We start from the raw sequence: 24,982 nt of genomic DNA on the forward strand, positions 1-24,982 counted from the left end.
GTTATTTATGTTGTCGTAATGATAGTTTGACAGGCTTACCAGTGTTTTAGGAACACCACAGGCCACAATCTATCATTAAGACCCAACGTCACCACAATGTGTTGTACTAATGAAATGGTGGGATATTAAATGAAGCGGTTGTTGCTTCTGCCAAACCCCGTGCAGAGATAAATTTTCCCCGAGGGCTCCTGAGAGCTTAAGAATCGATGTAAGTTAAGTAATTTAAGCCTCGCGTGAAGAAAATAAACTATTTTGCCGTGTCAATGCGACGGAATTGCCCTTTAACATCTCCACCAATGGAAATAGCTCATGCAGATGTGCTTCAGCGCACCAGCGGACCAGTCGACCAATCAGCGCTCAGCTTCCCTCTGCCTGGCTGCGCTCGTGCTCAGTGGTGTCTTTTTTTTTTCTTCGCAGCGGTAGATACAGCTCGACTTCTCACGGCACAAAGTTACATCAGGATCCAGCGATGAAATGTTGTATTAAAATGTATTTATTAAAAAGATAGACATCATGGCTCTTCCCTCCGTCGATGAATGAGGGAAAACACCGACGTGGTTGTGGATAGAGGAGCAGCTTGTTTCAGTTTTTTGGATCAAGGTTGATGTGCGTTTTTTTTCTCAGGATTTCGGCAGTTTCACAGACGTTGGTGAGTGAACACCGCTCGGCTTGCTGCTTCCACGCAGCTAAATGAACGCATTTCTACCACGAAATGACTGATTTGGCTGGTTTTTATGTCGGTTATGTGTGGCCACTGTTGTGTCACGGTGCGTTTGACTGATAGCAGGTCATTCACCTGGTGGCCGCCTTCCTGCCTGCCTGTCTGCCTCGGGTGCATATTTGCAGACAAGATGCATCATCGAGCCAGGCCAGATGTTCATGGCTGCTGGGCCTCAGCTGTAAAGCTGTGGAATAATCCTATTTCTACACACACAAACACACACCACAGATTGCGGTAATAGCTTTGACTTGTTTGCACCAATCTGCACCTGGTGCATGATATTGTAGAGCACTAATTTGACGTTTTACCTTAAAAGGAGCCGTCTTTGAAACAGCTAGTAAACAGGAGCAGATTGTGCATATTGAGCAGATCTCATAGAGGAAATGTTCACTGACGGTGATGCAAATGAAACAAGAGTAAAATGACACTTTCAGACTTAGTGTGCTGCAGGAAATCAACAAAAATGCATTCACGGGGAAACAGTTGCAGTAGAAACATACTAAATGCAGAAGTGTACAAGCATTTTTAACTGTAATCACTTCTGCTTGCATTTTCAAGAGCTTGGTATGGTTTGTCTTTCTCTTAAATTAACAGCTTCTTTTCAGTGATAACAGTTGATCCAGAAAACAGAAAATAGGCTGGGCACTGTGACAGAATGGTACAAGTTCTGTTATTTCCATGTTTGTTTTGTGCCATCTCTGGGAACATGAGTGATAATTAATTAACATTGAGTCATAATAACTTAAAATTACATTGCTATTCCTGTGAAAACTGGGTTAGTAACATGTATGGTTGCATTCATGTCTTTTTGATTTATGATTTTCTGCCCATCTTATTTTGAGACGCTCACGAGCTGAATCAAGAATGCAATAATTGCCCTAGCAAACATGTTTAATAGACAGAAAACTATATCTGCCATGGAGGTTTCATGTATTGACAGACTGTTGAGTAATGAATCGAGGCGCTTTCCAAGTTCCAGGGAAGTGTAGGAGGTGTTTTCCCTCTCAGACTTTTCAAGAAGTCGGTTTTTCCTCCTGTGAAGAGTAAGGAGATGTCTCACTGGCTTCTGGTTTCTGGTGCTGCTCCGGTCACCTCAACTACCTCCTTCAGTCTGACTGACATCACAGGTCACTGATTCTGCTTATTATGGGCTTTGTTTTATGACTTCTCCCTGATCAGTGAGCACACTAGCCTTCCTTAAGGTCAGTCTCACGTAAAGATTGTAACTGCTTGTGTTTACAGGAACTTAATGGAGAACAGAGACAAACAAGGCAGAAAGTTTCTGTTTCAGCAACCCAGATTTCAGTTTTGTCTGTAATACTTCTTTATTTCTCTTCAAAACAATGAACATGGAAGTAATTTTGTGGCACTCATAGCCTTTGAATAGATAAAGCAAAACCAAATCTAGGGATGGGTACCTTTCACATTTGAAATGATATGGTACCAATGCCCGGTACCTCGCAATCGGTACCGGTACTCAACGGTACCAATTTTTAATATCATTTTGTTTAAACATTTTTGACTTAACATATATATTCTTCAATATATTACCCTGGAATGCTGTGTTTTCCAGCATGGAGTGGATACATTTAGGTACCTAAACATGGTACCTTTTGGCTTTACGTGAATTGGTACCTGGTACTTTTGACAGAATTCGGGACCTATAAAAGTACCTACCGTAATTCAGTATCCATCCCTATCCAGAGCTTTCAGAGTTCAGATGTTTGGCGTGATGGCAGTGACCTGCAGGGCCAGCTAACAATGGATATAGTGATAAAGCAGAAACGAGTAAATATTTGGTCGGTGGCGTAAAAAGTAATCTGTGACTCTTTTAGGATGTTTAATATCCATTATTCTCAGCTTTGACCTTGTCATGTCTAATTTTAAATTTAGATAGGTTATTTTTGTATTTTCCGTGACATGGCCTTTGAAAGGGAAAAAAGCCCTTGGAGAGGGGAATAAAATCAGTGAGGCTTGTCTTAAACCTCTGGCCTAATTCTCTGCAAACTCCAAGTGGCTTAATCTCTGCATGGAAATGCATTAGAATTACATGTAAAGCTTGTGGAAATGCCATTGGACTTAGCGGGGCTTAAGGCAGCACCTCAGTAACCCTGCCAGGCCATGATGTCCTCATTTCCAGCTGTTTTTCCTCTTTCACTTTGATCATCAAACTGAATTTTACAGGCCAGCTACTCCAGCTCTGAGAGAGGAGTGTTCCCCCCACGTGGCATCCAGATGTCTGACTCCCTGTACATTCAGCCTCAGCAGGACAGAAATACCTCCAAGAAGGAGAGACATATTCAGTGCTTCGAGGAAAAGAAGAAAAAATGCTGTTTTAGCAGGAATAATGTGGTTGTAGAAAGAGTCCAAACTGAGCGGAATCTTATTCAAAAGTTTTGAAGCCAGAGTTGAACTGATTCATATCCGTAAGCTTGAGTTGTAGAGGATTGTGTGCTAAAAAAGAAGAAGCTGGAGGCTGGCTGAGCTCAGTGGTGTCCTCACAGCTCACACTGCAGAAGGGAAATAGGGAAGTTGCACAGCTCATTGGCTCATCAGTAGCAATCCGATCTTTAACAAATGGTGTTGTGTGGCAGAAGTGGTGTTGAGTATGAAAACATGGGGAGGCAGTAATTAGCAGATACACTGCCTGAGAAGTGGGCTGTGGTACAGCTCGGCAGTCAGCAGCTCCCTGGAGGAGAGATGCAAAATCAAACTGGATATGATTCAGCCTCACTTGAAGTGTGTAAGTGTTCACAGTAGGAACCATAACACCATGGCTGTTTAAAATAGCTCTCTGTGCAGGGAAGTGGCTCATGTTTGAAAATATAACAGGTTAATGGGGATTATATTTATCGTATCAGTCAGGGAAGTTGTCAGATCTGATTTGAATATGAATCTGATACTGCAGCACGATGTGAGGTCCTGTTACAGGAGCATCCTGTGTTTGTAGCCTGAATGTGGTGCAGGTCTTAAAGTCGACCATGTGTTATTCTGTTTCAGGTAAACACCATGTGTAAGAGACGTGGCTGGGTGTGGAGCACAGCAGGCCCGGAGCCTTCCCTCCAACACAGAGACTGAGGAGCCCTTTGCCCGCTCCTGTCACACCGATCACACTCCTTTCACCTCAGGTGTCTTTGCGTGTGTCTTCAGCCCATCCTCGAACCAACACTTAACAAGTCCTTCCATCCCCTTTGCTTGTGGTGTCCTTAGTTTACTGTGGATTTTATGAAGCAACCATGAGAAGCAGCAGATCCAGCCTCCTCCTGGGCTGCGTGCTCTTCTGCTCCGCCTCACTGCTCTATCTGGGCATGAGCGGGATCGAGTGTCCTCCAAAAAGCCATCGTTACAGGTGGATGGAGCTCAACCTGGGTTCTGCCAACCACAGCTTATCCCTGACAGAACACTTCCCAGAAGACACGCCCCTGATTTTCATCGGGGGCTTCCCCAGGAGCGGCACCACACTGATGCGGGTCATGCTGGACGCCCACAGTCACGTACGCTGTGGGGAAGAGACGCGAGTGATTCCTCGCCTCCTGGCCATGCGGGCCACCTGGAGCCGCTCGGTGAAGGAGAGGATACGACTGGATGAGGCCGGTGTCACCGACCAGGTTTTGGACTCAGCTGTCCGAGCATTCCTGTTAGAGGTGAGCTGGTGTATGAAGATGAAGTCAGTAAATATTTGGCCTTTAAAAAACTCAAAAATACCCAAACAACTATTTAAAATTTAATTTTACAGATCTGTTTTGAAAATATCTTATTAGATTTTTATCAAACAAACTAACTGCCCACTGGAATCTAGAAAACTTAGTCTCCAAAAAGTCCAGTGCTGTAAAAAAATCAATTTAGCATGTGGAGAAAGTGCTCATACTTTTATCAAAAATGGCACACATACGTTGGTTTTGCATTACTGTAAGACAGTAAGCCTGACGTCCTTATTTTTAGGAGAACAGGTTTGTAAGGAACATGTTCGGCTTTACTGCTATGGTTTTGTCTGTTTCAGGTGATAGTTGGCCATGGAGAGCCAGCTCCTCGTCTTTGCAACAAGGACCCATTCGCCTTGAAGTCTCTCTCGTATCTATCCCGCATCTTCCCCAGAGCTAAGTTTGTGCTCATGCTGCGAGACGGACGGGCGACAGTTCACTCCATGATATCACGCAAAGTATGCCGGAGTGTCTTTGTCTTACTTACTAAAAACGAATTTCTTTCCACTCACTTTTCAAGACGGTCAGTGTGGTATTGATCTCTTTCATCATCCATCCACAGGTGACCATCTCTGGCTTCGACCTGACAAGCTACAGAGATTGTCTAACAAAGTGGAGCAGTGCAGTGGAGACCATGTTCAGTCAGTGCCACGCAGCAGGAGAGGCCCGCTGTCTGCCCGTACGCTATGAGCAGCTTGTCCTGCACCCAGAGGAAGAAATGAGGAAGTTGCTTCACTTCCTAGATCTGCAGTGGGACCCATCAGTGCTGCACCACGAAGAGCTGATAGGAAAGGCCGGGGGTGTGTCTCTGTCTAAGTGAGTCTCTGAAGTATCTGAACAGACAGAATAACCTCTTGGCTGTAGTTCTGCTGAGCTTTGCAGGTTATCTCACTTCCATGTGCATGAGTTTTTAGATATTTACTGCAAAGGCACCTGCCTTTAAAGCAGGGGTCTCAAACTCGTGCCATGGAGGGCCAAGAGGCTGCAGGTTTTCTTTATAGCCAAAAACTCCACCAGCTGATTTCACTGATTAGTCCCTGCTCGCTGCTTGAAGGTGGGGTAATCAGTGGAATCAGCTGCTGGAGTTTTTGGTAGGAAAGAAAACCTGCAGCCTCTTGACTCTCCATGGCACGGATTTGAGATCCCTGCTTTAAAGCAACTGCTGTTGCTTTAAGTTGTGTTTGTTTTTGTGGTCATAGCAGCAGTTTCAGACACAGATATCTCTAAACCCCAGCAAACTCAACTGATACTGTCTTCCTGGCTTTACCACAAGGGTTAACGCTGAGGTGTGAATTTAACATCTTACACGTTTTTTCTGTCTAACAGCTACACACGTTCATGAGCTGTTCTCAGGAAAAAACAGGCTTTGCTTTCTCTCAGGCTTATTAAAAAGTAGAGCCATGCAAAAGATAGGTTTCATTTGAAATTTTAAAATTTGTTTCATTTTAATGTTGTGATGAAAATAAAAATCAAATTGGTTATAAGGTCCTTGAAAACTTTTTGAATTGGTCTATGAGAAATTTTACATCTACCCCTCCAATCCACAGAAAGGGTCAGGGTTCAGGGTCAGAGAGTCACATGACTTCCCCACTCTAGGTTCTGCATCATTGAATAAATCAGTCTAGCATGTATTTAATTATACTTTTGTCCTACATGTACAGAAAAGACATTTGTAATGTTTCTGAGTGGCTAAGACTTTAGCATTCACCCAGAGTATTCAGCCGAAGATTATGTGGGTCAGTTAAAGCTTACAGACCTCCTGCAGTAGATGTTTAATTTGTGTTGCTCCACTTATTTGTCGTCATTGGTTAGAGTATTTATTTGCGGGCAAGCAGCTCCGGGGATTTTGTGTCAATCTGGCTGCTTTACGGCAAGAACCCGAACCTGAGATTAGGCTCCTGTATTTGCTAAGTTATGCAACAACTGGCACACTAATCGTTTTTAACATCTCCAGAAATTGAATTATTGAATGTGGCATGTCGCAGGCCTGAATCCCACTCACCCACTCTTTGTCACTCATGCTGTTTCTATCTGTTTTTTTCCGGGTAGATTTTTATTTAACAAAAAGACAGTGAATACAAGTATGAAAATAAATCTATAACAGTATTTTCATTTCATATCACTGATCTTTTTGATTAAATATTTTAATTTAAAATCACAAGAATCACAAATTATATAACTTTTCTCTTAGCCATTTCCATTAATCAAACACTAACCGGCTGTGTGTGTGTGTGTGTGTGTGTGTGTGTGTGTGTGTGTGTGTGTGTGTGTGTGTGTAGGGTGGAGCGCTCCACTGACCAGGTGATGAAGCCAGTGAACACAGAAGCACTCTCCAAGTGGGTCGGGAACATCCCCTCTGACGTGTTGAGCGACATGGCTGAAATCGCCCCCATGCTTGCTCGCCTGGGCTACAACCCTCATGCCAACCCCCCTGACTACACCATACCCCAACCTGCTCCACCTCCTTACAACTACTCTCAGGTGAGGTGGGAAAGGTGCATTCTAATGGTTTTGGTTCTCTGGAGACAACCCAAAATAAGGATCTATTATCACTTTGTCCTTTTGGGTTATTTTCCGGCTTATGCAACAGAAGTAAAAAGGTCTCATCTTGGCCTGGTCATCAGTTTGTTTATTTATTTATTTGCAGTAATCAAATGTTGCTGCTTAACCCTTTAACTTTCACTTTTTATATCCAAGGGATATGAAGTCTATTTAATTTTAAAGCCAAGGCACATTATTGAGAAATTATCAAAAGACAGTTCCTGCACACTTGCCAGATCCCTGCTGTTCCTGACATTATTGAGAAATAAAATGACCCAAACAAAGGAAAAAAAAGGAGTGAATCAAATAAATTCTTTACTATGAATTTGAGTTGATTACAAGTGTATTGAAGTTGAATCTCAGTATTTACTTTAAGATCTGAGAACACATGTCTGCCAGTAAACAGGAGAACGATTAAGAAGTTACAAGGTGTGATGATGTGTCTAGATAAATACATACACTGGTAACTGAAAATTATAAACTGAAGTCATATTTTAATGCCAAAGAAATCAAGATTGCCTTAAAAAAAACAAAACAAGGGGGAAATCAAGGGTAAGCTTTGATAACTCTGACTTTTTTTTCTTTCCTCAGAGTTTGAAGGCAACAGAGACCCCGCACCCCAGCTGAGCCAGGAGAAACATGCAAACATTTGCAAATGGATGCACCTTAAACATGGACTTCCAGTTCAGCAGTGCTAATTTCACCTCACGAATGATTTTAAATGATCCATATGTATTTTTGAATCATTTGTAAGACTTGTATGTGGTGTTGAGATCAGAACACAGGTGGTGTGAGAACTACAGATTGATCATGTGGATTTGGGTTTATATCTCTGCTCTTAAATAATGGGGACAGCCTGTTACAGGGAGTTTGCTGCATCTCACACCTCCTTCACGGTGTGCTGTCTGTATTGATCAGCATTTTGACGTGTCCCCTCACCTCGTACCTCAAAGTATCTCAACATGTTTGTACATTGTGATAATTCGCCACAAATGTGAATGTGTCATCAGACAAATCTCTCACATGCTGAGTCAGTATACATGAAGCATAATGACTGTATATTTTTGAAGATGTACGTTTATTTTCTTAATAAATTATTTTGGTGTTGATCATTCATTCAGGAATCTAAAGCTGTTTATTCTGAACTGAGGATTTTTAATTGTTGCATATTGTTGACCATGAATAAAAAAAGACTCTACATGTTTTATTATCATTCATTTTGTTAATTACTTATGCCGTTACACATCCACTACACTGCTGTGTGCATGTATGTGCACAGGCCAGCTGAGAGTCAGCACCCCCTAGTGGTTCAAAGACAACACAAAATAACCTGGTGTGATACTTAAAAAAAAAAAAATTAAGTATCCTTATAGGATTTAAAACTTCACTTTAATTTGTTCTGTAGAAATAATCTAAAAAAAAAAAACTCATTCAGTCAAACTTTTCAATCAACAGTTAGATTTTTCTTAAATAAATAAAAGCCCTGAGTTCAAATGAGCTGTCAGAATCAAACAACAGAATACGCTGCAAATATTAAAGGTCAATAAAAACTACAAACTTGTCCTCTTTTCAATATTCTGCTCGTGTCTGGGAAAACTTGTGTTTCCCCAAATATGTTTAATATCCACAAATCTGGATCTGGAATGATCAGACGTGATTGAGAGGGATGGGAGACAAATTGAGCCCTAAATGTGGTTTGTAATCATCTTGTATCTGAGACTTTCAAAGTATCTGAAAAACCCCAAACATATGCGCAAACACTTCCTTTTCACTTTTCTAGTTGGGTTACAAGAGCATCACTATCACTGCAAGCTTTATTGAGCTTCAGCTCTCTGCTATTTTTGTGAAAACCTGTTCTTAAAGCTCATGGAAGATGGCATTAATGCAAACAGGTGCTTATGAAAGTCCTTCAACAGCCCTGCAATTGCTATTATCAGAGCATTTGATAAACGAACACACATATAACAAGAATAAATGAAACCAGTAATTTCCTACCAAAGCTTTAAGCCAACATACCAGATAAATGAGTTAAAGGACATGTTGTTAAATGGCTCCAAAAATAAAATTGTGAAAGGAATCATGTCTTATTGTATGGATACAGACTATTGTCTTTTATGTTGGACCTCAGCGGCATTATCCTAACCCAGGCCTTCCTTAATCATTGGGCTTTAAGGCTAATTTCAGAGATTTTCTGAGTCTCTATTGCTGCAGACCTTCCTGTGGAATAGAGTTCATCATAAACTTAGTAACATGAAGAAGATAATTTAATTATAGATGTTTACAAAGCGTAAATGGAGGGAACAGGAAAACAAACACGGTTAAGTTTAACTGTTTGTGCAACATGTGCTGAATCAATCTTGTGAATATTCAATCCATGTGAGTGCAGTTGTTGTCTTAGTCAAATACTTACCAAGGATTAACTCCCACAGAAGTTTAGACTTTTGCATGTCTTCTCAAATGATCACTGAAATTTAACACTCATGATCACATACTGGAGGACCTTTTTTCCTAGGTGTTGTTTTCAGGCTGAGGATAAAAGTAATGTCATGATAATGTCTACTTCTTCATTTTCCTCAAACACAGGAGTGTTAGGCGTTCAGGGGACACGGGAGGAAGATGACTGAGTCAGTGGAACTAGAGCACCTGTATCTGCTGGCCTCTGGGTGTGAATGTCACAGGCACAGTGTTTGGTTCCTCTGAAGACAGTTTGGGGTTGTGGGGCCACGCCCCCGTGCTGCTGTGCATGGTATGGTGGACCGGGGTGGGCGGAGCTTCAGAGCTGCACCTGATCATGTATAAGAAATGGCTTGAGAACTGAGAACCGCAGACAGACAGACAGAAAGAAAACAAGAAAATAAGTGTTACACATATTGTTATTTTACTTTTGACTGAGCTTCAAGCAGAAAAGCTGCATTGTGGGTAGTGTAGGCAACTGATTTTGACCAAAAAAGAAAGATAGGGGTTCTATGCACTTCTGATGAAGCCTCATTTTATGACACAAGGTGAGGTAAACAAACTTTTTGTGTTTGACAAATTATGAACTTCTGCTTTATGTGAGTCAACTAAAGTCTAAGAAATTGTGTTCCTTTATGTGGATATCAGCAAACTTCCACAGTTCTTGCCATTGATGTTACCTGATTGTTGAGCAGCACATAAATAAATGGGTTGAGAACAGTGCTGGTTTTTGCCAAGAGGGAGGGGATTAATCTTGCAGCAGGCGACACCATGCCAGGACGTCCAAACGAGGACAGCATCGCCACAACGCCATATGGCATCCAACACAAAACATACCCCGTCACCATGCACACTACTGTCAGAAGTACAGTAGTGTTGATCCCAGTAACCTGGAAACACATTTTGGACACTTTATTTTGTTTACTAGGATGTGTTTCGTGAATAAGGATTTTACAAGATACCTCATTTCTTGAGAAACGGTTTATCCCATACCACAAGTTTTGTCAGCACAAGAAGGTCATGAGGAGCTCAAAGAGCGAATAAAGGTTGTTGTAAATACTTTTTCCACCGTCCACACACCTATCCCACCACACTTATTGTTTTCGTTTGAGAACAAGTTGAAGTTATACATACTAGGATAAACTTAATCCGAAGGTCAAAGGTCACTCACCTGTCTCGCAGCTACTCTAGCAGCCAGCAGGATCCTCCCATAGCAGAAGAGCATCACCAGGAGCGGCAGAAGCAGGCAAAAGACAAACAGGCAGCTGACGTAGGAGCGAGCAGCAGCTGAACACTGGTGCCACTGGATTGAGCAGGTGGTGCTGGGAACCTCTGGCCCATAGCTGCTCCATCAAAAAAAACAAACACTGAGATTATTTCAAAGTGTCATTGGATGTTTATTACTCTCTGATTGTAGATTTAAAATGATGTTGATTACATGAACAGCCCAAAACTCTTCTTATAGAATGTGTAAAAAATGTTACGTTGAAATATGTGCTACCAATGCCTATATTTTATATCTGTTTAACTGTAAAGTTGTTTTTTACCCCTCACTTTTGATCCCATCACTCATTTCATTAGTGTTTATTCTAATGATAGAAGTACAGACCTGCTCCAGCCAAGCAGTGGAGGTACAGTCCAGACCACTGAGTAGAACCAGGAGGCTGCAACAGCCAGCCTGGCTCTGCGGTACTGAGAGGAACTGGACTGGATGCTGCTGCAGAGCAACACAGAGTATCGCTCCAAAGACAGCAGAGAGAGAGAGACAGAAGAGAAACAATATCTGACAGAGAGAGACACAAGGAACAAACCAGGACGTTCAGCTTCTGTTTTGAGACAAAATCACAAATTACATGACTTTAATTTGATAGTCAAAGTCAAAGAGGTAACCACCAAATCATCTAATCAATTGTATCTCACATGTCACGGATTTAACCAAATTTATGTTAAGTTTTTAAGCCTCACTACACTTTCATTTTGACATTAGTACAGTCGTGTTTCTTTGTCTGAGGTTATTAAATGTAACAGACTATCTTATATTGTTAACAATCCTGTTAGAATCTAAAAGTGCGTGTAAACACCACCTGCTTAACACACACTAACATGAACATGATGAATGAAAATGGAGAAAAAGTTTGATATTTAATAGGTATATCTGGTATTTAATAGATATATCTAATCTCAGTTTGGGCAACATCTACTAAAGGATTACGGGATACGGGATACCAGAATAAATCAGCCTGGGTTTTTATAAGAGCAAAGGCATCATAGCCCCTAGGTGCATTGTGTTCTCGTTATGTCTTCAGGTGTAAATGTGTTTACATATAAAACATGGAGGTAAAAGGAGAAAAGGCAAGAAAATTACAAACTATGAATCATAGTTCTACAAAAATTATTTCACAATGTGTCTTGAGATAGTCTGTTGGATTTAACCAGTCATGTGTCACAAGGCTACATTCCAAAAATTTAACAGTTTCAATTTTTTTTGTTATTTTTTTAAAGCTTACACCATATACCTTTCTCAGCTTTCTTTTATACTTTGACCAATAAGGGCCTTTTATATTTTCATGAAAACAGATAATGGGACTCTAAGTAAAAGTAAATAAGGTATCGTTCTGAACTACAACTTCAAGATAATGATGAGAGATAGTGTTGGGCAAGACTTGTATATATTTAGAAATGAGCAGTGGCCGATAACGTTGAGATCAAAAAAGATTTTTGAGTTAAAACAAACATATCCGACTTGATAGTCTGAATTCTGAGACTAATTGCACAACTAAAAAGGTCCTGATCTAACTGGTCCCTGACCCTTGGCCTCCACCGTATAAATGTGACACCCCTCCTCAGGACAGAGTCGAATTATTTCGTCAAACAACTGAGTTTAGCTGTTCTCCACCATGATTCCCCACTTACCGAAGGTCGCGTTTGAGAAACCGTACCACTGACACCCATAGAAGCCAGTCAGCCACCTGCCTCGCACGCTGGCCGCGAAGCTGAGTGGAGTCCCACAGATGCTCACGAGCATGTCACTCGCGCTGATGTTCATGAGTAGCAGGCTCGCGGGGGTCTGCAGCCGCGGAAAGCGTGAAAATACCGGAAGGCCCAGGGAGTTACCGAGAAAGCCCAGGACCAGTATAAACCCAAGGAGGACTGCTGCAGCGATGCGACCCGCACGGCTCAGCTCGTCGACGGCGGTGGAATCCGAGTGCCTGGAGGTGACATTTTCATTGTGCTGCAGGAGGTTCACCATGACAACCTAGTGAAAACCATGGGATGGCACCAATCACAGCAAATGTCAATTACTCCATTTAAGTGGATTGAAACACAGAGCCTGAAAAGTAGGACAACACCCAGAGTCAAATTATTAATACAACTAACTGACAGATAGGGGAGAACGGGGTAAGTTGAGCCTGAGGGTAAATTGACCCACCCCCTGTCTAACAGAAACACAAGTTGAAGTGTTAAGTAACATGTATTCTCCAAAAATCTATTTTTGCATGTCAAATTAAATTTTCAACATATCACGAATAATGAATATAAACTCAAAACAATTTTAACTATATTTTAAAACATATTTCAGATGTGTTGCTGAACTATCAATGTATATAACCATATGAATTGTGTAGCTAAGTATTAGCCTGAATTAGTAGGCTAGGTTGTTTTTAACAAAATGGTGGCTGTGGGGTAAAGTGAGCCAAACTGCTTGGGGTAAACTGACCCAGTGATTTAACCTACCCCACAATGAGGCACTAAAGTGTCAGAGGTAAAACGTGTTTAAGTGTAGTTATACATAATGATTTTTTTAAAAATATGTGTTAACATTGTAGACAAGCTAGAATGCCGAGGAAACACAGCAGGAAGACAAACTGGGGCTCAACACCCCTTGAGGAGATACAGAGAGCAGCAACCGAAGTCCAGGGTGGAAAATCCATAAGAAAAGTGGCCACAGAGAGACATATTGACAGGTCAACCTTACACAGATTCTTAAAAAAAGAAAGAGGGAGGGGAAGTGACAGTGGCAGGCTACACAGGGACAGCAAACGCAAAGAGGAAATGGAGGAAGACCTTGCAAACCATGTGATAAAACTGGCTGACCATTTCCATGGCCTCACGGCAAAGAAATCCTGTGATCTAGCCTACGAAATGGTAGAAAAAAACAATATCCCTGTCCATGAGAGCTGGAAAGCTAACCGTTCAGCAGGTAGTGCAGAAGAGATTACTATTTAACTCGGGTAAACAGTTGGTCTTGTAGATAAACAGATTCTTAATAATGTCCCTATTCTTTTAGGTCAAGATTGGTTCATCAGGTGAGGGTTTAAACTATAAAACTCAGCAGTATGACCACACCTGGACGATAGAAATTGGATGAAGCTGTTCCCACCCTCTTAAACATTTTCTACTCATCCATAGGGGACTTAGACGATCGTGCCTATCGTGCATCCTGGACTGGTCACTTGTCAGTCACTTTGCTTACAAGTGGAAACAGATTACCTAAATTGACTTTAACTTAGTTTAACTTTTTTGAACTGGGGGTTGCCTGCAGAAGGAGGAAACCAAGAAGCTTCTGACAGGCTGAGAATGAAGCAAGAGGAGACGACTCGGGGGAAGAAATAGAAGAATAAAATATTTAAGTCCTCTCTTTCATCTCTCTCTTACTTCTGTTTCTCTATCCTCTAAAGTCTATTTTTCGTCCCCCTATTCAGTCCTTTTTCTGTTTCTACTTGAGCAGTTTTCAAGTCACCTGAAAAGACAAAGTGCCTGACTTCCTATTTTCTGTTTGAAAGGGAGTTCTGAAATAAATTGTTAGGGGCCATTTATCAAATCAGAATTTCCAGCTTTCACGGGATACCCAAGGTTCAATAGTTTGCAGCTTTAGGAGCTTCATCCTCACCTTTTGCTCACTTTGGAGTAGGCAGATTTAAGTTAAGGCAAATAAAACTTGAAAGGATGTTATATTGACTTTGAGTGTTATTATTTTATGGAAACATTTTTACTCTGTTTGCAGGAGTCATTTGTTGAGTTTTTTTCGTTATATTCTCATAATTTGAAAAAAAGTTTTTATTTTTGTCTGAAACACATTGATCTTATTTAATAAAAAAGTACTTTGTAAATTAACTGCTATTACTATACCACAATCTCTGATGTCTTAAAAAAATACATGTGCTGCTATGTTGAATATCCCACTATAAAGATTGAAGTGTCCTTGAGCGGGACACGACAACCTTCCTACACAACTGAGTGGCATATAACCGAATAACTAATTGCTGAAATGTTTATGCGTCATATTGCTCCGAGCTTCGCTTGTTCAGTTCGCGAGCGATGGCACATTTGTACGTATCGGTGACGTAGACACGAACGGCGTTTCCGTAGCAACTGGGGCCGGTCCGTTAACCGCAGCGACCACTGTACGCTGTACTATCGGATCTTATCGAGGAGTAGTGGGGATTGTCGTCTGTAACTGGATATCACCTCTGCCGTGCGAGGTGTACAGACACGGGGGCGACGCAGTACCGAGGCGGCGAGCCCGCAGTTCCGTGCTGAGATGCTGAATATGTGGAAAGTCAGAGAGCTGGTGGACAAAGCGTGAGTACCGAGGCGCAGGTGGAGCCGTTGTTTCCTGCTAAGTCTTTCCAAGGCTAACCGGCTAGCTGAGCTCGGCGGCTTTAGCCCGGCAGCATCAGCAGCTTTTAGAGGATACGGGCCGTGACGTCACGGAGATAGCCCCTCAGCTGGTAGCTCCTCTTAGCTGGCTAGCTGCCAATCCTTAGTCTTGTAGTATTACCAGATATTTGCATTGTACAAGATCGTCATTCATTGAAAAGTTTCCTGTATTGGTTCGCACAACACCCCCACATTTGCAAATACTACACATTCCATTAGGATTCAGAACGAAAGCTATCCATTTAGCTAATTCCGCTAGCCGTGCTAAGCTCAGGTTGGCTCTGTGTAGTGGTCCTGTGAGTGCTGCTGCAGAATCACGCCCTGTCCCACCCGGGCGATACCCGCTTCCTACGCTAAGCGCTCATCTAACATTATATCACGGTTAGTTAGGCAAGGGAACAATGATACCATCTAGACTGCAGGATAACTTTGCGTGGGCGGTGAATTTCCTACCAATTAGCCACCGATCATGTCCCCTAGTGTAGCTACGCTACAACGAGGCCCATACCCCCATGGTCCTGGTCAGTCAGAACAACAACGCTTGTTAGCTAAACAAAGCCCACTGTCGTGGACACTGCTAGCCTTTAAACTCTGCATATTATCTATTGCCTAACAGTATAGAAATGTTGTGGCTGTATGATTAATAAAGTCATTCTAATGTGCGTTTAGTCCAGTTTTAAGAAAGAGACTTTAGTTGTCGAAAACTTTGCCGAATGAGGAGCATAAATACTTGAAGGATAAACTGGGGGAAATATAATGTATAATGGAAAACAATACATAACACAGCGAGTAAGGTCATGCAGTTAACCTCTCTATTTGATAATGAAGTACACAACAGGGACAATAATATTTTAATAGTGCTGCCCAGACAGAAAGTGTAGTGAACTTACACCAGCTCACACCAGCTGTTGGTTGTGCCTGGCTGGGCTTGTTGAATACTCTCCATTATTGATCTACCTCAAAAGCGCTGGCAGTGGTGGCCTTGCTTTTACTGCAGATTAAGAGTCATGCTAATACAAGCTCTTTCTAGTTGTATTTTCTGTCAGTACCTGAAGGCAGGCACATCCAGTAATGATAAGATTCATGCCAGTTTTCTTAAACCAAGGGGGTTGAAACCCTAAGAGGAAGATGGAAAGGTAGGAAAGGTGAGATGGAGCAATGATCAACAAGAGTCTGGATTTAAAAAAGAATAATTATGTAAAAGAGACAGAATGACAGAATAAGGAAACTTAAAGATGAAGTGGAGGGAACAGTGAGTCGTGTTTCTCATGAAGGTTTCCAGCTCAAGCCATTGAACAGATGCAACACAGGAAAACAAACCCAGCAGCAGGTGAGCCCACAGAAACAAAGCAGGCAGGAAGCCGACAGTGCTCTTGGGGTGATGTGGTTGTGTTTGCCTCACTGTTTTACACACACACACACACACACACACACACACACACACACACACACACACACACACACACACACACACACTCATTTACATTTAAATGCAGGACCATGACCAGCTCGTGTTTATACACATGCTACTTTAAATATTTGGTTGGTTCTTCTTGGTTCTTAAGTCAGCTACGTTTTTTTTATTATCTGTTGCATTGTTGCAGACAGTGACAAGTGTTAAAGACAGGCAATTCCATTACACATTTTCCAGAAAGCTGATGTTATTTTGTCTTACATGTGATTATGATATTCTTGAGCATCTTTCTATAGTTTATAATAATCAAAGGGAATCTGTGTTTGTGTTGACAGCACCAATGTGGTAATGAACTACTCTGAGATTGAGTCCAAGGTGAGAGAGGCAACAAATGACGACCCGTGGGGACCCTCCGGACAACTGATGGGAGAAATAGCAAAGTATTTTTTGTCATCTCATAAATGCATCCCAGATGTTTGATTAATAAACTAAAAAATTTTTGTTAAGAGCTTTCTCTTTCTGCTTGACCTGATTTTTCTCTGGAGTACCCGGGTCCTCCCAGCTCTCTAAATGCTTGACATGTGTTTGTGCTTGTGTGTATGTAGATCCACCTTTATGTATGAGCAGTTCCCGGAAGTGATGAACATGCTTTGGACCAGGATGCTGAAAGATAACAAGAAGAACTGGAGACGTGTCTACAAGGTACAGCAACGCCGTGGTTGAACAGTTGCTTCCAATTGTAAAAGATTTCGCTCATTGGTTGATTTGTCTCCTGAAATTTTTAACTTTTAGCTACATCATTAAATTCACAGCAGCAGAACAGGCTGTTAATGCAACAAAGTGTGTCTCAAAATTACGTGATGTCATGGTTAAAAAGAGAGGTCATGGGGTTGTGGTTATTCAACCTGGCTTTTTGTGCCTGTATGATTGAATTTGTAAATTGTTATTATATCAGAAACAGATGAGGAGTTTTCTATTGTGTTAAGCAGTTTTTGGTGTTCTGTACAAAGATCTAAATGTCTCTCTTTATCTCCTGTGCAAGGCTTTACTGCTGCTGGCCTATCTGATCAGGAATGGCTCAGAAAGAGTCGTCACCAGTGCCAGAGAACACATCTATGACCTGCGATCTCTAGAAAACTACCACTTCATTGGTAAGTTTCTCAATTGAAATAAGAATGACGCAGTATCTTTGTTTTAAAATTTCCTCTCGATTCTTCTGTGAGGAGAATGAGTGTTGTATGCCCAGTAATAATAACAATGTGTTTTTGATCATGACCAGTCCTTTTACTTCTCTCTTTTGTCATTGTGTGTTTTACAGATGAGAATGGAAAGGATCAGGGTATAAATGTACGTCAGAAGGTCAAGGAGATGGTGGAGTTTGTCCAGGATGATGACAGGCTGAGAGAAGAAAGGAAGAAAGCCAAGAAAAACAAAGATAAATACATTGGAGTGTCCTCTGACAGCATGGGAGGAGGTGGTGGAGGAGGAGGAGGAAGCATTAAAAACTGTAAGTTATTTACATCCTTTGAAGACTTTAGTCAAATGTGACTTAAAGTGATAATTCAGTGTCCAAAAACCTGAATGAAATGAAATTCCCTTGAGCAAGTATTATGAAGAGGTACAAATGCTGAAAATGAATGAGTGTATGCAAGAGTTTTTACTGTTATAGGGTTATTTATGTTGTTTTCTTTGTCCCCTTGTCCCCTTTCTTTCAGCTACTGAGTTGGATCGAAGCAAGTGGGACGAAGATTGGGACAAGAGTAGAGGGGCTTTCCCCTTCAGTGAGAAGCTCGGAGAAATCAGTGACAAGATAGGCAGCACCATCGATGACACACTCAACAAGTTCAGAAAGAAGGAACGGGATGACTCACCAGATAGAATCAGGTAAACATACACACAAATGTTGTCCATGTGCCAATATTTCCTCTATTGCACTAGTTTGAAAGTGTACAGGGGAAGCCTGTGAGAGTTACTGCTCACCTGTTTGGTTATAGTGCCAGAATTGAGGAGTGAATTTGCAATAGTTGGTTTACCAAGCAATTCTTTCAAATCCAGAATCTCTTTCAAAGTTAAACAATAACCAAAAAAAACTCCCTTTTGACATATTAGATGGTTCATGGACTCAGTATTTGCTTTTCAAGTTTCATGCAGGTGTTAAGCAAAGATGTAAAAATAAAAAACAGTTTATTTCCATGTTTAAAAATGTGTCTCTCTTCCTTTTATTTGAAGAGGTCTTGTTAGTTTTTGTCTGGTGGCCTGATGTTTTCTTTTTTATATGTGTTTAATATCTTCTTATATCATTGGTCTTAAATGAGTCATTACACAAGCAAACCTACGCAGGCATACAATAACTGCAGAGCAAAAAAAGGTCGCTAGCAAATCTCCCGACTGCTTGTTGCCATATACCCCTTGTCTTGTTGCCATAGTGACAACGAAGAGGACAGAGCATCGAGAAACGGACGGCAGGAAACCCTTGAATTTAAAGACGAGGAAGAGACTGTCACAACAAAGAGCATCCAGATCACACAAGCTACAGAAACCACAACCACCACCACACGGAAACGCAGTGGAGCAACAAGCAGCAAGACCCTGGACCTGGGTGCTGCAGCTCACTACACAGGAGACAAGAGCCCTGAGGAGAAGGTGCCCACAGACAGTCCTTCTTTTCTATATGTTAAATACAGTACATGATTACTTACTATGTGTCTCTGCCTCTTTAGACTTCAGTCAGACAGTCCTCGAGTAGCGGTCTAGCTGACCTGCTAATAATCGACCCTTCATCCAATCAGAGCTCTGCAACAGGTAACATAATATTTATAGACATAGATAGAGTGGATATATGCTGGTACACTATGTGTCAGCTTGTACTTTCTTGTATAAAAACATGTGTTCCTTTTCAGGTGGCCCATCAGACCTCATAGGTGGCTTTGCTGACTTCTCCTCTCCTGCAGCGTCTGCCAGCCTCCCAACCTCCACTGGTAAACCTGTTCTTCCTATCTTAGCTCATCCTGTAGTGAACTTGGGATGTTTCATAAGAGTTTTATATTTTCGAGTGTCGCAGGGAGCACATGGCATTATTTGTTTTATTAGACCGCAATTGACCCCCAAGTCCTAAATGGTAACAGATGGTTCAAAAAAAAAGGAAACGTTCTGGAGGAATGTTCATACAGGATCAGTCGTAATGACAATTTCAACTGTCAGATCTATATGTGGAAATTTCCACACGTGCCCAGACATTCATTCCTTTTACCAGGAATATGTTCAACAGAAAAATTACAGCCCTTTAACAGAGAGGTCCTTAGTTTGAGTGCATTTAAAGTTCATAGCCACCTGCTGTGTTAAATGACTGGAAGGGCTTAAAGCCTGTGTTTATTATGCAAGCAACCTTGAGTGCTGAAATATGTTCTCTTTAATGTTCATGTGAATTTATATTGTGGTAAATCAGACTCCATCTTTTATGGAAAATCATTGCTGGTTTGGTCACAGATTTAGCACATACACTGGGCAGTACCACTCTTAGATGAATGTTATAACTAAACATTTTGCTTCTCTCTTTGACAGCTGCTCCATCAGCCAATGGAAATGGGGAATTTGGAGACTGGAATGCATTTTCGACCAACCAGCCAGCCTCGTCTAGCTCTGCTCCTTCTCAGCAGGTTACTGACCTGTTCGGCAGTGTCCAGTCACCCTCAGCCCCTGCCTCAAATCCTGCCCCCGTTCCACCTTCTGCAGAGCTCTTTGATCTGATGGGAGTTAATCACCAGCTAACCAATCAACATACAACGCTGAGTGCCTCTCAGAGTCTGACCTTCTCTCTGGGGGGGTCGACACCAGGAGTGTCTGTTGCTATGCCCAACATGCCACTTTCTCGCTCCCAACAGGTGGGTTTTACACACATCAAACCAAGGCCTCACTAGTAAAAAACAAGATAATCACAGTATAAGTCGTCTGGATTGGTGGTAAAATAACATTTAGAAGTAATGAAAACCATTGTTCTCATCTAAAACATTTTCAAATTATTTCAGAGCTTAGGAGGCATGACATCCCAGCAGCCTTTAGGACAACAGCAGAAGGTTGGGGTTGGAGGTCAGGGATCATTGGGTTCAACCTGGTCTGATCCCTCCGTCAACATCAGCCTGGACTTCTTATCAGCGGGCCTCAACCCCACAAAGACGCCTCCCACACTCAACAACATAATTCAGCAACAAGGTAATATTTTTGATACTATAACTCCATTTCTTCATTCATTTGTGAAAATAGGTTCATATATATATATATAAAAAACATGTAGCTGTGTTTTATGGTTCTTAAAATGCTACAGGAAGCCCAAATTTCTGATTATCAGACCTTACCAGAAGGGAAACTTGTCCACATTTTATTTGGATGTTTACTCAGAGCTGGTGATGTATACTGCCTGAAAAAGCCAACTGTATTTTCTATGGTTTGAAACTGAGTTTACTTTAATGATGAGACGCGACATACTTCAAAGTGTTTAAATGTTAAAAACAATCAATCACAATTGCATTTACTAAACAGAGCTGTCAGAGATTATGCTTTTATGACAAAGAATGCCAAGTGTAGACGTCACAGGTGAGGATTTATACCACAGTGTTTTGGCTTTAGCTGTATTTAATGAAACTGGGTACATAGCCAGGGACATGCAGTGGAGCGACGTCAAGGCCAAGATAAAGGCTTATCATGCTGAATGCATCCTGGTCATAGACAGTATAATTAATGGACATTGTCTCCCCAACATCACCTTTCTGTTTCTTGAACAGATTTTTGAAGCAAATCAGCTGGTACGGCCATATTTGAAGTCACACAGGCTTTGAGTCTTCACAGTAACAGCTATAGGGCACCTGTCAGTCACGTGAGCTGAGCTGTGCCCCTGATTGGGATCTTAATATCCTCTAAACCAGGGGTGGCCAACCAGTCAGAGACTCAGAGCCACAAAATTACTGTGGTACTACAAAGAGCCACATGCACATCACGCACGTGGTCTTACAAACGCACTTCCTCTCACACATAAACAAAATGACATAAAATAAAAAGCAATACATTTCCATCTATCTATCTATCTATCTATCTATCTATCTATCTATCTATCTATCTATCTATCTATCTATCTATCTATCTATCTATCATCTATCTATCTATCTATCTATCTATCTATCTATCTATCTATCTATCTATCTATCTAGATAGCTATATGCGCATGAGCGATTGAGAGGAGTGCATGTAGAAAAGAGAAACCGAAACTTAAGTATCAGTCTCATCACCCAAGTATCGATCAATACTGATCCCAACGTAGGCATCAATATATGAATATTTCAGATTGATTAGCACACCACTACACATATTGATATATAGATCCAAAGATATTTTTTATGAATGGATCAAAGAACACTGAAAGGCAAAGAGCTGCATGCGGCTCCTGAGCCACAGGTTGGCCATCCCTGCTCTAAACTGCTGAGTTAGGAAAAATTCACCCTCCGTAGAGTGTCTGCCGATTGAGAAATTAGTGATTCAGACAGGAGACGTTTTTGCTACCAGGCTGTTCATTTGTTTATTTCTGCTGTGAAAATGTCTTTTTTGGCTTGGTGTGTATGACCTCTGGTACGTCTGTAGCCAGCCTCAAGTGGGGACACTCGAGAAACAGCAGATTTTAGCACTTCTTCACTGTCTCCTATTTATAGACCAGAGGTTGCTGCTCAACCTGGTACATGTAAGCCGTGCTTGCTCCATGAGCAGAAGAACCCAGCTGTTCAGAATCTTGAACCTTGAATTTAGTCAGTAAAGCATTTCCTGAAGAACATTTACCATCATCACAAAATAAAGATATTTTCATCTGGAAGTACTGAAAAATCAGATAAAATGTCAACCTTTCAGCAAATTAAAGTGATTATTCCTTCTGTTTCAATAAAAACCATTAGTATTAAGGATAACTGAACAAGTCTTACATTGTCACCATGATCATACTTGTTGAGTCCTCCATTAACTTTAAATGAATGAAGTAATAAAGTGGAACAGGTGGATGTCAGTAAACATTAAGGATATTAACATTCAACATGATCTGAGGTATAAACTGTGTATTTAACTCATGTGTCTGTTCAGGTGTGCCTCCTGTCAACCTTTTGGCCCAGAACTTTGGAGGACTGAACCTTAGCTCCCCACCTCACGTGACACCCATCAGACCACCAGCCAATCCTATGATGTCAGGCAATCCCATGACGATGGGCATGCCTGCATCCATGGCAACTGGCATGCCCGCCTCCTTGGCAGCAACTATGCCCCCTTCAATGAACACGGGGAGCATAGGAATGAGCGGAATTCCTGTAAACCAAGGCATGATGGGAATGAACATGAGCATGAATATGGGCATGACCACTCCAGTCATGATGGGTGGTATGGGGATGCCAGGAGTGGGGATGGGCCTAGCACACTCGATCACCCCAGCAGTGGTTCCACCCAAACAAGATGCCTTCGCTAACTTTGGCAGTTTTGGGAAATGAAAAAGTGCAACTAGGTGTGTGTGTGTGTGTGTGTGTGTGTGTGTGTGTGTGTGTGTGTGTGTGTGTGTGTGTGTGTGTGTGTGTGTGTGTGTGTGTCTCATTATGAGAGGATCACATGAAGACTGCTGTACTTGAAAGACAACCTTGCATGTCTACGTCTGCTCCCTTTCTTTGCTGGCACCAAGTCAGCACCAGTGATTTTTCTCCACCTGAGTCTGTCGACTTAAGTAGTGGGAGGGTGGAGCAACCACTGATGCCCCTCACCCAGCAGCTATTTTATGTCTGAATTGATGTCACAGAGAGGACATCCAAAGGCAGGGAAGACGTCAACCCACAGCCTTGAGTCATTACTTTCCTACGGGGACAGGATTGTCAACTGTTGAATAGATTACAAAACAATCCCTTGTTATGATGAGAACACAGAGCAAAGGTGATTCTCTAACTGCACAGAGAAAAAGTAAGGTTGACTAAAATGAAAAAGATGGCCTTATCCATCATTGTAGACTTAGATATCATTACATATGCGTTTCACAAAACTCTACCACAAAATTTAAGCCATGATATAATTGTCAGGGGTGGATCTATTGCTTATTCACCTCATGCCAACATTTAGTATCTTAAGTACACAGATTTTTACCCTGATTCTCCAGCAGATGGCAGGATAAGTGTAAACATTGAGAAAATTGAGTGTGGGCTTCTTGAGCCATATACTGTAAAGTAAAAATTAAATATTACAACCCCTCTCTTTTTCATCAGTCTTCTGGAAATTCAAACTGATGCAGTTTGTTGCTATTTAAAAGTCAAGTTGGGTAAAAAAAAATGTGTGTCCTCTCTTTAATTTTCATCCTCTCAAATAGAAACCTTGTGAAAAGGTCACTCAGTGTTCACTCCAAATACTATAAAAGAGTTTTTTTGTCCTTTCAAGTCCCCTCTCTGCCGTTGTCATTTTAAAATCCGGTGTAACACACTTGATGTAGGAGTAGGTGCAAGCATTGCTTCAAGGCACACATGTATCATGTCTATCTACTTTTACATACAGGTATTGGTGGAGGTTAAATATATTGTTTTTTAAAGAGTATTTTCCAATAAGCTGTAGAGTAAAAAAGGAAGAAGAAAAGCCACTGTCTTCAAGAAAATATTGTCCTCTAGCTTTTTGCCTTGAAAACATCACACTTAAAAAATAACATTTACATTTGACGTCTGTTAAATAAATTGGAGGATTTATTTATTTTTTTTTTTTTTGAGTTTTCAGAAAATACTTGTATGGCCAGCTGAGACCACCTTAAAGGTTTTGGGGAAGTTAAGAAGATCAAGTTGTGTGTGTGTTTGTGTGTGTGTGTGTGTGTGTGTGTGTGTGTGTGTGTGTGTGTGTGTGTGTGTGTGTGTGTGTGTGTGTGTGTGTGTGTGTGTGTGTGTGTGTGTGTGTGTGTGTGTGTGTGTGTAGATTTCTCTGTTTAATGTGCAAACACAGCTAAGCAGAGCCTGTTGTCATTTTCTGAGGCCCTGAACTCCAAATGACCAAATCTTTATTTTGTTACTCTCAGAAGGATGATTTCATAGCTATCTGTTTAGCTTTTTATTAGTTAAGTTTATGGTTATGTTTGAATGGCAGAGAGCTACTAATAACATAATTCAGTAGACATGAATCATGTTTTTGTTTCTTATTTTGGAACAGCTCATTTTATTTGATTTTACTCTATATTTTCTGTACTTCATTCAACATTAAATTAAATTATAACACTTATGACTCTGTTTCTTGTGTCATTATCTAACATTCTTACATCTACAATACATCCTTTCTGGGCCCATCGTGGCAGCCTTTTAGCACTATAAAATTACATCCCCTGACAAGTATCTTGTACTACTATAGTTAAATGAGATCAAAACTAAAACTGATCAATGAATTAAGAATAAGTAATGAATAATAAACCAATGCGCTAAAATCGAAAACAAAAAGTCAATACGAAATAAAAAAGAA

At 41.2% G+C, this 24,982-nt stretch overlaps 3 protein-coding genes across 5 annotated transcripts; 2 read left to right on the forward strand and 1 right to left on the reverse strand.

The window, feature by feature from the left end:
• Positions 1-398: 398 nt before the first annotated feature.
• On the forward strand, positions 399-8,025 carry tpst1l (tyrosylprotein sulfotransferase 1, like). Its single transcript, XM_074671738.1, has 6 exons — positions 399-649; positions 3,722-4,365; positions 4,722-4,880; positions 4,985-5,238; positions 6,702-6,903; positions 7,555-8,025. The coding sequence occupies exons 2-6, from the start codon at positions 3,958-3,960 to the stop codon at positions 7,588-7,590; spliced, it is 1,059 nt and encodes a 352-aa protein (XP_074527839.1). The 5' UTR covers positions 399-649; positions 3,722-3,957; the 3' UTR covers positions 7,591-8,025.
• A 125-nt stretch (positions 8,026-8,150) lies between these two features.
• LOC141791356 (pinopsin-like) lies at positions 8,151-15,070 on the reverse strand. Its single transcript, XM_074671739.1, has 6 exons — positions 15,009-15,070; positions 12,327-12,748; positions 11,027-11,200; positions 10,589-10,760; positions 10,098-10,307; positions 8,151-9,777 (listed from the first exon to the last, which is right to left on the reverse strand). Exons 2-6 carry the CDS (start codon positions 12,665-12,667, stop codon positions 9,598-9,600), a joined length of 1,077 nt encoding a protein of 358 aa, XP_074527840.1. The 5' UTR covers positions 12,668-12,748; positions 15,009-15,070; the 3' UTR covers positions 8,151-9,597.
• LOC141791354 (clathrin interactor 1-like) lies at positions 14,768-24,744 on the forward strand. Of its 3 annotated transcripts, none has more exons than XR_012598317.1 (13): positions 14,768-15,000; positions 16,828-16,932; positions 17,098-17,194; positions 17,535-17,643; positions 17,811-17,999; positions 18,208-18,376; positions 18,919-19,135; positions 19,213-19,294; positions 19,393-19,470; positions 20,054-20,373; positions 20,518-20,701; positions 22,607-24,370; positions 24,449-24,744. XR_012598317.1 is itself a non-coding variant. In XM_074671737.1 (12 exons), exons 1-12 carry the CDS (start codon positions 14,960-14,962, stop codon positions 23,002-23,004), a joined length of 1,989 nt encoding a protein of 662 aa, XP_074527838.1. In that variant the 5' UTR covers positions 14,768-14,959; the 3' UTR covers positions 23,005-24,744. The 3 variants fall into 3 exon arrangements, 1 of the variants encoding a protein (XP_074527838.1); XR_012598318.1 differs by having other exon boundaries at positions 22,607-24,366; XM_074671737.1 differs by having other exon boundaries at positions 22,607-24,744.
• The last annotated feature ends 238 nt before the right edge of the window (positions 24,745-24,982 follow it).

This window comes from Halichoeres trimaculatus, unplaced genomic scaffold (genome assembly GCF_033239565.1).
Source record: "Halichoeres trimaculatus isolate MK-OKI-2021-1 unplaced genomic scaffold, fHalTri1.1 fHalTri1_scaffold_6, whole genome shotgun sequence".
In the NCBI taxonomy this organism is placed as follows: Eukaryota; Metazoa; Chordata; class Actinopteri; order Labriformes; family Labridae; genus Halichoeres; species Halichoeres trimaculatus.